This window comes from Argentina anserina, chromosome 2 (assembly GCF_933775445.1).
Source record: "Argentina anserina chromosome 2, drPotAnse1.1, whole genome shotgun sequence".
In the NCBI taxonomy this organism is placed as follows: Eukaryota; Viridiplantae; Streptophyta; class Magnoliopsida; order Rosales; family Rosaceae; genus Argentina; species Argentina anserina.
In genome coordinates, this window is record NC_065873.1 from 17,612,793 (window position 1) to 17,624,309 (window position 11,517).

General features: G+C 35.8%; 2 protein-coding genes across 3 annotated transcripts; both read right to left on the reverse strand.

Annotated features, from left to right (window-relative positions):
- Nucleotides 1-1,324: 1,324 nt before the first annotated feature.
- LOC126784079 (probable serine/threonine-protein kinase PBL25) lies at nucleotides 1,325-3,275 on the reverse strand. Its single transcript, XM_050509576.1, has 5 exons — nucleotides 3,153-3,275; nucleotides 2,684-2,910; nucleotides 2,387-2,576; nucleotides 1,821-2,212; nucleotides 1,325-1,720 (listed from the first exon to the last, which is right to left on the reverse strand). Exons 1-5 carry the CDS (start codon nucleotides 3,268-3,270, stop codon nucleotides 1,325-1,327), a joined length of 1,323 nt encoding a protein of 440 aa, XP_050365533.1. The 5' UTR covers nucleotides 3,271-3,275.
- Nucleotides 3,276-3,737: 462 nt separating this feature from the next.
- On the reverse strand, nucleotides 3,738-11,517 carry LOC126782770 (uncharacterized). Of its 2 annotated transcripts, none has more exons than XM_050508074.1 (18): nucleotides 11,393-11,517; nucleotides 11,049-11,139; nucleotides 10,750-10,851; nucleotides 10,389-10,490; nucleotides 10,066-10,219; nucleotides 9,782-9,920; nucleotides 9,527-9,620; nucleotides 8,992-9,129; nucleotides 8,220-8,320; nucleotides 7,758-7,871; nucleotides 7,431-7,654; nucleotides 6,736-6,794; nucleotides 6,483-6,668; nucleotides 6,276-6,399; nucleotides 5,864-5,916; nucleotides 5,107-5,252; nucleotides 4,799-4,969; nucleotides 3,738-4,293 (listed from the first exon to the last, which is right to left on the reverse strand). In XM_050508074.1, the coding sequence occupies exons 2-18, from the start codon at nucleotides 11,107-11,109 to the stop codon at nucleotides 3,991-3,993; spliced, it is 2,271 nt and encodes a 756-aa protein (XP_050364031.1). In that variant the 5' UTR covers nucleotides 11,110-11,139; nucleotides 11,393-11,517; the 3' UTR covers nucleotides 3,738-3,990. The 2 variants fall into 2 exon arrangements, with proteins under 2 accessions (XP_050364031.1, XP_050364032.1); XM_050508075.1 differs by having other exon boundaries at nucleotides 3,739-4,293; nucleotides 10,389-10,477; nucleotides 10,746-10,851.

Below are 11,517 nucleotides of genomic sequence, written 5' to 3' on the forward strand. Positions count from 1 at the left end.
ATGGTGGGTGACGCCACACATGAAACATGTCTCTAACAAAGATTTTGTGCTTAAATGTAATCTTGTTTGATTTTACTAAGTGTTATTGAATTCGATTGCATGCAAATTTAGATTAAGCCCTAAGTCAATCTAAATATTAATTGAAATATTGCATGATTAGATGATCCCATAAGGCTCTAATTGTATTGGTGTCTAAAAAATATGTAATTGGTCTAATTAGAATGCATGATAGGTTCGAACTTGTAATTATGTGGTGTAATGGTAAATTTGGTTTAAGTTTGTTAAAGAGAAGTCGATCATATAAATAGTAATTTAGGATTTATTTTCAGTAGTAGTTTTATAATCAAACTCAAATCCCCCAATAACATGATAAGTTTTGAGGCCCTTTTGATTATCCGGACTGAACGATCTCTGCTTATTATATACTAACGATGATGTTTTATATAATTTATTATAAAATGTTTTAATTAACGACCTATCAGAATATCAAATTTCTGAAATTAAATTAAATTCCTCATTGTTTTCCTCAATCTAAACACAGCATAAAAATTAAATTATGTAATGTGTTAGACCTTTATGAGAATATGCACTTTTATGTCATGTTTATGTCGTTTCATAAGCTTATGCAAATACTAGTTTGGCTCATTATTGCTGAGATAATGGTCTTCTTCTTCACATCCACCATGCAATGCATGATGGTGCCTGACATTTCATTCTCAATCCAAATTTAGTATCTTATTCCGTTTCATCAATTATATATATAATTATTTTTATCTAAATTTTATTTTAAAAAAAAAACATTGATTCAAGTTATTATAACATCGCGTCTTGAATTTAAACTTTTATTTTAGTCAAACTGGCAAAACCCCTAAATAAAATTCAAAAGTGGTCTGAGGAAATGGTCATGTGGAAATAAGAGAGTCCCGTTTGACAAAATGGGATATTGTCGGCAAACCAACGTATGCAAATTAGCAAATAGGATCTGCTACAAACTGATGCAAACTTGGCTTCTTGATTAATATATTTACGTTTCTTCTCAGAAGAAAAACAAGTTCATTTTGTGAGGGCAATTTTCATATGTCAACGAGATTTTAAGACTCGGATGTCACATATGGTTTCCTTCTCTTAGTTCACTAACTTCAGCCACACCATATACAAAATGAACCAGTTTTTTTAACAAAAGTAACTGAAACCAGTTTCATCGCATTTTCTTGGTGATTCATCTTCTAATCACTCTTAGAATTTGACATGGCCAGCTCGGACACAATTTAGATGAGTGCCAGAAATAAAGAATTATAAGGACATGTTAAATTTAGTCTGGAGCTCAATTTTGCAATGAAGAAGCAGTAGTGCTTTGCAACTGTGAGGAGGCTGCATTGGTCCTTGAAGTTGAACCCCATTCTATGGCTTCTGCCACAGCGCGCTTGCGTTCGTTTACACTTTCTTCTTCCTTTAAGTTCTCATCTTCTGCGTTGAACATGTCTTCATCATCTTCATTGTCTTGTGAGGGTGAGGAGGGAATACTTTCTTCTTCATTGGTCCCAAGGAAACTGAGAGCACTGACTACATCACTCATTAAGGGACGAGCCGGCGCTTCTTCATGAAGACACATTGCTGCAACTGCAACTGCTTGATTCAATGCTCTTACTGGATAGTCTCCTTGAAGAAGTGGATCAGCTAGTTGCGGATACTTATGAGGATCTTTAAATACTGGCTCTGCCTGTTGAAACACCATATATTAAGATATGAGCACATGCTAAACTCTATAAGCGTCTTGCAGGAAGTGTCTGATCTTTGGAGTTACAAATACAAAAGCTTACCCAAGACACTAGGTTTTGCTCCCTTGTTGGCCTTGTGGTGTCAATTGCTCTTCTTCCTGTGATTAGTTCTAACAACACAACTCCAAAACTATACACATCCGACTTGACAGTCAGTTGGCCTGTTCTTTGGTACTCTGGGGCACAATAACCATATGTTCCCATTACTCTTGAAGATACATGTGTCTTGTCTCCAACTGGTCCAAGTTTAGCTAGCCCGAAATCAGAGAGCTTTGCATTGAAATCAGCATCTAATAAAATGTTTGAAGATTTTAAATCGCGGTAAATAACTGGAGGATTCGCCTTATCATGCAAGTACTCTAGACCCTTGGCAGCTCCTAGAGCTATCTTCATTCTCTTAAACCAATCTAATGGCTTTTGCCCCGGTGGGACGTCTGTATATACAAATTTATAACACCATGTGTTAGACATAAGTAGTATAGTTCTTGCATACTAACATGCACAAGTAATAACTACAGTTTTTCATTTATGTGCTTTCCATAGATTCTATTATTGATTCATAGTCTAAGAGGGGGAGAAAGGCAATTTACACAGAACGAGTAAAGTACCTAATAGATGGTCTTCCAAAGATCCCAAAGGCATGAACTCATACACCAGAAGTCTCTGATCACCATCAGCACAATATCCGATAAGGTTCACTAAATTGTCATGGTGTAAGAGACTCAACATCAACACCTCAACAAGGAACTCTCTATTGCCTTGCAAGCCATTCCTATCAAGTTGCTTCACAGCTACAACCTGAACCAAAAAGAAATGCCAAAATCGTCACCACGTGTTGTTAGTAAAGTTAATTGCAACAATGCAAATGAAATTCTTGAGCCTTTTATGACATGCATTTTACCTACCTGTTCTGTTGCTTCAAGCCTTCCCTTATAAACTCTTCCAAATCCGCCCTCGCCTATCAGGCATTCTTGTCGAAAGTTCTTTGTGGCGGTAGCCAGCTCGCGGAAGGTGAACGTTTGTGCAGCAATATTATTACCACCATCTTTACTGGCATTGGCAGTTGCATTAGCATTCTTATTGTTTGTAGTTTGCTCAGAATACGGGGCGTGGGGATTGGCTTTAGGCACTTCTGACCATATATAGAATGAATCACATCAAGAAATCAATAGTGCAGCAAACACTAATTTCTAAGACATTACATGTATACTCTTAACCTTTTAATTGAAACGCAACTGGAAAACCAAGCAGAGAATCGTATGGAAATCAGAAGAAATATACGCACCAAGGGTTTGGTCTAAGATTTATCATGTCAAAAACAATCATAGTGCTTACATGAACACTAGGAAAGGAGAAAGAGAAAATGCAACATACCAGCAGGTGCTACATTATGAATCGGTTCCCTTTCGGAAAGAGACAACAATTCTTCTCTCTTCCCACTATTTGATCTCTTGGCAGCAGCTTTAGATGAGAAGCAAGAAAAGCAACTCATCTCATATACTTGTTCAAATCCTTGCAATTATGTATACAAGAGTGTACGCTTATGATCCTAACAAAGAAGTAGAAGGTTCTCCCCCTCTACTCCAATGTATGGATCCCGAGGACTCTGCAGATCAAAACTGATCGTCCTAGAAGAAGAAATTAATCGGCCCTAGAAAGAAATGCTTTGGTGGAGAATACGGAACAGAACAAGGGTTTTTAAAAATGTGAGGGATAAGGAAGGCAAAAATGTACAGCCTAGTTCGAGTTGGTTGTAGAAACATGACCCGAAATGTTGAAATTAAGATGAAACTAGCTAAGAGAAGAGAATCAACAACAGCAACAAGTTTCATGACAGGCATGCACCAAACAACCTTGTGGTCTATTTCCCGAAAAAGTGGGGAAAATGTAGGCAATAAACCAAAATGGGTTAGGATCTTTTGGTGTGTCCGCAAAGCATGGAGAAAGAGGTCAAAATTTTCTTAAATTGAAGAGAAAATTGTGGAGCACAAGTACTTCAGGGATTGTAATATTCTTATTATTGGCCTGCCTTTAAGATACCAACATCGCATCCGTACATACTAGTGAAACTACTCTAGTCACTGTCACTCTTTCTTGATATAAGATACAATTTGAAAGGGAAATAATGTTGTGGAATGAATGCTCATTAAAACAAAATCAAATTGTAAAGAACAAAAGAACAATATGTAGTAATGCCTTTATGGATCGAATATTACGAGCTAAGCGATACATTGATCTCAATGTTGGAGTCCGTTAGGATAATGTTTTTTCCATTAGGTGCCTTTGGGTGATCAAGGCAATCCAGTTTCACCCTCACATGGAGAGGTTTCATGAAGATGAGGTCTCTCAAATCTCCATTTGATTTTAACAAGAACTGGACGAACGAATCTCTTTCCATCTTTCCACTTCTCTCCGAGCTCAAAATATCTGCTATCTTTGCTGCATATTTCTCCTGATTATTCTCTAATAATTCTTCCTTTCTAAGTTTTAAATACAGTGCTGCATAAACAATGACCTGCATTTTGACAACAATGTAGATATCTTGGCAATATTAGCACCATTTTCCCTGCACAGATAGGGCTATACTACTAGGGAAGCGTGTAAATGTAGCAGAGATTTTACACAAGACTTAGCAGTTTGCTCCAATCATTCTAGATCTCAGGAGACAGTTTAATTTCACATAGGTTATACTGCCATAAAAAAATACCATGTATGGTAATAATGAGAAATAAAACTTGGGCAGGTAATGCAACTTGGGCAGTAACATGCGGACATTGATATATATACCCTTGGACCAGTGCCTGTCCACATAGGGATATCCAGGTACTTTATGTAATACTCAGAGAAGATTTATATGATGAAACTAACAAAAACTAAAGGAGAGCAATTCCGACAGATATTTAACCTCAAATTAAGAACATTTTAAATCACTTAAAATCGAATACCCTCCCCACCCACCAAAAAGAAAAATGGAAATAAGTATATTGAGATTGAAAGTTATATGCAGTGGAAGTGCACACCTCACTTGTACCAGGACTTGTATTGACAGCACAATCAATGTGAACTTTCGCATCTTGAAATCCATTATCTGAAGTTGCAGAATTATCTTCAACATTCAACTCTGACTCAGGTGTTGACAGTGAAAAGGCAAGATTATCCAATTCATCATACCATTTTTGGGCAGCACCAACCTGCAAACACCAAACAGCTATCTTCAGTTACTAAGCATAGAAGTAGAACAATTAGTACAATCTTGATAACTAATCTGCAATACAAACCACACTTCAGTTCCAGTAAAAAAATATAAATAGTAAAGCTCTACCAGTACCTTCTCCGTAGATCCTCCAGCATCTTCTGCCCCTAACACTTCATTGGCAGCACCCCTTGCCTGGCGCCATATACAACCCTCTTGTAACTGTTCAACAAGCTCAGTATCCACAGGAATTTCAACATTTAAGTGTATACCAATTCTACCTATTACACAGATGCAAATACGCCAGGATCAAAGAATGCATAGACTTGGCTGCATACGAATAGAAACAGCATATCCAATTTTACCTCAAGTCTTAGCAGTGTTAACATAAGCAGCACACTGTACTAGAGAAGTAGATTGGTCAGGTGTTCATTCTTATCAAATTAATCAAATTATATAACTCTTAGGGTGTTGGCTTGAAGTCAATTATATGACAGGGAGCTAAGTCGAGAAATTTGGGCTAAGTTCGATCATATTAAAATGTACACTCCAAGAAAATATTGCTTTTTTCGTTCAGCTATGAGACCGATCATATAGTATTGCAAGATAATAAAATCCAAGCCCCACTGAAAAAAGTAAAGAAAAATAGAAGAAATATATCACACAGAATTGTGATATAAATAAATACACACACCAGGACCTAGAATCGAAAGCGTTAAAATGAAAAATGTGATTGGAAAGTTGGTGTAATGGTCTACTCCTCATATAAGTAAAAAAACAAAAAGGGATTCCTTAGTGGAAAGGCCCTCCATATGTATGTATATTTTGTGTGTGTGTGTGGAAATTACACAAAACAACATACAGTATTCAAGTGGTAAACAGTAAAAAAAACCTGGTAACAAGCTGACACATTCCTGATGATCAATCTGGTCTAGATGTCCACCACTGCATAATGAGCCCAAAAATGTACAAAATTTGGATTAATAAAAAATGAATCAGGAAACTCCTATCACTATAGCCAAAAACGGATAACATGATAAGGAAACTTATTTTCTGCACTCCTGTTTCTTCACTTGTTATCCTCCTTTATAATTCTTCTTCTATGTTTTTATTACTTGTGCTTCTAAGTTAGAGTCAATGAAATCAAAATCACAGATGATTCTAAAGACAAAAGTGGAGTGGGCATGGACACAAATAAACTTTCAAAAAAAATAATATATCTGTGATCGCATGTGCAGGAAGAGAGGGGAGGAGCGGGTGATATGAAAGGAGAAACTTTAAGCATGTTTTCGTTGTAAACATACATTGCATAAACTCTCTCCAAGGGGGAAGCCAGCCAATACGGCAATCCAAGGATTCCAAAATTTGAAAATTGGAATGTTGAGCACAGTCCGGATTCTTCACTTAGTTTCAAAATTCTCTGTCCAACTTCAATTACAAGCGTTGAAATGAGTAACTGACTTTTATAGAGAAAATATTCAAGGAATGACTTGCAAATGGCTAATACATACCCATGTCACAAAGAATAACGTGATTCTGCAAGGTTGTCAATGAAGATATAAGACCAGCATATGGGAGCCTCTTTGGTGAACAGACAGCATTAGTCTGCTGTTGCAACCAATCATCTGGCATCTGTTTCAACAAGGATACTTTCTTCATGATCTCTAGCCCACAGACATCCATAATCTTTGGGAACCCTAATATATTCTGATGTTAGACTCAGCTACACATAGTACTAAAATAGCAAACAGTAAAATGGCATACCTTTGACAACTTGTTTTATCTCCCTTGAAGCGAAATCTAGGACCCATAAAGTTTCAAAGCTGAAAATTGAGTCAATTAATCTTATCAATACCTATACAAAGTTTAAAAATACTTCATTCACTATCAAGCCATTGCATATATGCATGAGCATATGCAAGTGATTTAGGTTTTGCATAGTAAGTTAATTCATATTAATCCACATCAAGTCAATCAATATATCAATACTTATTTAAAGTTGAACCGAGAATGTCTTCATTTCACTATCTGGCCATGGCATATATAAAGCTTTTACACACGTGGTTCAGTTTTTTCATGGTAACATATTCATATAAGATGGGTTTAACTAAGATAATTCATATGCATCCACAGGTGCAAGTTATATAAATACGGAACAAGACCAGACAGTGAAATATAGCCATTTCTCAAAAGAATCCACATATAGATCTGTTTCACTATCAAGTCTTGAGGCGTAAATTCACGAGCAATGCGTGTGTTTTAGGTTGCATGATAATGTTAATTAAGCCACCTCTAAGGTACTAACCATAAGCACTGAAATAGAGTTCATAATATAACATGAAAAGTTTCTGATATAAGTGGAACACTCCAATCGAGTGCTGGTCAAAATAAATACAGATAAAGCTGCCATCAACTTTTGTGAAGAGATATCATAACAAGAATAAAGGTGCATGTTATACCTTCGGTTTATAATGAAAAGACTGTCTTCGCTAGATTTCATCACATGCCAAGGAAACATTAGTGATTGTATATCAAATTCTTCAGACCGCGTATCATCCCTTCGCAAACCCAACTTGATCATGATTCTAGCCCAAATAGAATTACTATTCTTGCTGGTGTCGTCATTCGGATAAAGAGTTTCTACTACCCGGTTCCCCAAGTCAGCTTTCCTAATTGCGTGGTTCTTATTAGATAGAAAGCCACACACAGAAATGGAAAGTCAAAACCCATGCAATATGGTGATGGGGTTATAAATATAACACCATGATTCACAAATTAACTCATACCTCTGAATCAACAAAATATAGGGAATCCTCAGCAGCATCATAAAATGAAGATGCAGGACACACCATCTTGGCCGATTCAAAGTTTCCATCTTCAAAACCCGGGGAAGAACCAATCTGCAGAGAAATAGTGTAAAATTTACACCAGAGTATTGCCAGAAAATTAATAAGAGACGATTTGAACCTATATGGAAAGAAACCAAATGTTCAAACAACTTTTTTAGCCATTAACATCCAAGAACTTGTTAAGGTCAATTCTAGCAAATCAAATATGAACCCAAAAGAAATCAATTTAATTATGTTAAGGTAATCTTTTACCCTTGGGAGATGATAAACTAAAAGTCGTGATCTATTCTTAATTCAGACGTGCTCAATCTTTTGACTGAGTCTTTACATTGATTGATACTGAAGTTATGAATATTTAAAAAGCAAACCATATATCAGTTATTAAAATTTTATACATACACAGTCCAGAATCTTCCCGTTTCCAACAAATACAATAATCCGATGATGCCTGCTGTCAGAAAGGAAGAAACGGTTCCCACTTTCATCTGCAGAGACGCAACCTGTAATTGACAGCTATCAGCAAATTAGTTTACAATTCCAAATCAGATAATGAACGTTGTGATCAAACTAGAAAAGTGCATGGATTCAGATGCATATGACAAGCAAAATTTACAAAATCATTTGTTCTAATCAGATCATCAGCAATTTAATTACTCTGCTCAAGCACACATGTTCAGTTCAGAACTCCAAGTTATACATGTCCTTTCTCAGTATATATAGAGGTAGAGAAGGGTAATTTAGGGCTTGCACCCTCACATGAGTGCTTTCCAGCTTATACAAGTGACTAAACGTTAGGGTGGCTAGCATGCAATTCCTTCAAGGCATCAGAGTTACAATAATCTAATGGCTCTAACCAATGGTACTTCATGAAACAGTGTACATAATAGAAGTGCTGCCTATCGTAAAAGATTATATATTTGCAACAGGTTATTCGAGTAGTAATAGATCTTTTAAACAAAGTTCCAGTTGAAGATTAGATTCCTTAGAATGATTAGAAATGTTTCTATTCATATCCTACACAGGATTTCAGTCATCAAAACCTAAGATACCAAGTTTACAGTGTAAAATGATGCAATTTTTTTTTTACACAAATTAAACAATTATGGTGGACCACTCCCACAATACTAAAGCATATATTACGCAGCAAGTTTGAAGCAAAGGGAGCCTATACCTGGGAAGTTAAATAGTAAATTCTTCAAAGGAAAGACATATGGCTCCTTGATAACTTCAAATTGCTTCACCCAAGTGCTTTTCAAGTTATCTCTGGACCGGGCTCTCCCATCATCTTGCACATGCAATTCCTCAACAGCTGCAAAGCAGCAGAGAAGAGCATTAAGATTTAACTAGAAATAAGTCTATGCATGCAAATTTGTTCATATTGAACATGAAATTGGTATACACAATTACTGGTGTGCATATAGTATAGATGTGCATGCATACATTATGGAAGATTTATAAATTAAAATAACAGTCATTGATTTGTAAGTATTTGGTCAACTAGCCTACTATGAAACAGTAAAAATGACAAAAGGGTAAAATAAAATCTTCAGATGCAACTTCCAATGTTACTATAGATGATATATCTCCCGCAAGAATCTAATCAAGGAGGGGAAGAAGGTGAAAGCAACAGAGATATAGACAACTAGGAAAGAAAATTATTATTAAAGACAATATCTAACCATGTGATGCAGGGATAACATGCATACCTTTGTTAAGAGTTCTGATATCAAGGTCCTTCTCAGGGTAAAATACTGGATTTTCAAAATCTTTGAACAAAATGTAGCAAGCCCCATTGTCCATCTAAATACACCAAATCAATTAATGTACCTCATAAAGTAGTTTTAAGAGAAATGATCCGAGTACATCTATTAAAGATGCTTAAGACTGCAATCACAATCTAAAAGATCATAAATATCGTTTTTTGGTCTTTTAACAAGCTGAACCAAGGATCTTTACCTTACCTCAGGGAAGGTCCTATCAGACAATATGACAGGAAACTTGGCATTTTCCTTCACTACATATTGGATTAGATTACTTTGAGCAGCAGCTAAACTAACTGAACTGCCGGACATGAAACCCATGACATGGAGCTGAGGATACCTAAAATAAAGTACACACAGATATGTGTGAGAGAGAGAGAGAGCTCCAGTATGAAACCCCTCCCAACCCAACACATAATAACAACATACTCCAAATCAGTAATCATGTCCTATATGGAAGTAAAACTATTTCAAGATTTTGTTACCTCTGTTGAAGTGACTTCACTTTTTCTAACATCATAACAGATTCACAAGTTGTTAAGAAAGATTCACACCACCCTGCAAGAACCAAGAAAGTTCGATTTTTTCCAAGGAAATCTCTGTCACCTTTGGACCTATTCAACCAACAATGACATGGGCCTGTACATTATTAATGCAAAACGTACATGAGAGACAAAGAACTATAACAACAGCATAACGAAACAAGCAGTTATTTAAACAAGAAATGAATATTTTATCCACAAAAAAAGAACAAATAATCACAATTACATATCAAAGAAAGAATAAATGTCTTAATTGATTTGAGTACCTTCAGGGGCATCCATTGACGATTTAATAAATGACAAAAGATCAAGCTCCTGGGTTGACTTGTATGAAACTTTTGAAGTGGTTGAGAACCTAGAAGATATAACTCCAATTACAAAGACAACAAAAGAGCTTAACAAAACTTGAACTGCCACATAATAATTTGACACACATAGATAACAACCAAACTAAATGGACACATACTATTATTGAGATATAGACGTAATAAAACCAATGGTGCACTCTATGATATCTTTCATCAGTACAATACAGCTGAATCACATATATGCATACACACTGGACTGAAAATTAAACACGAAGTGAAAAAGAAATGGGTGTATAATCAAAGTGGAACATATACCTACTGTGTGTCATCCTCGTACCATTTCTCTCCCAAGCAAATACTTGAGGAATGATGGACAATGCTGCTAACTTGCCCGCTGAACTACATTGTGTATAACAATTGCCTGAACAAAGGAAATACAATATGATTTTTCAGCACCTCTAATCGACTCATTCACTTCTAATTGCAGGATTAACTGCTTCTGTGTTGAAATGATTTTACTTTAATAACAAATTGGAATTGATTACATTTAAGATTACGCTTGTAACAAGCTTAGAGCTACACAACTTCAAGTTCACAAAAGATAGAAAGTGAGCTCACCGGAGTGAATTAGCGGCAAAAGTCTTGAGATTTCTCTCAAACGCCGATATCTTAGAGCCATTTGCTTACCCAATCATGTGAACTCTCAATTCTGCATCGGCCAAAAAAAAGTTAAAGGAACTCAAAATTTTCAGATTTTGCTTTATCTTTATTCCTAAACAAAAACTTGGTGGAATTGAAAACTAAACAACATTTCAACTGATAAAAGCAACAATTCTAGATTTTGATAAAGTAAATGGCAGTAAAGTTCGATTGATTTGAGCTTTTGAGCTAAGAACAAGCAAAAGGAAAATGAATAGCACATCAGATTTTGAAGAAAAAGAATAGGAATTGAAGATGGGTACCTCTGTTTGAAGCTGTCAGATAGTTCAAACTGAAATCTGCAGAGCAAAGATCGAAGCTTTATTTTGATTCTGGGATTTTCAGGGTTTAAAGGTTTGAGGGTTTTAGGGTTTAAAGGTTCAATTTA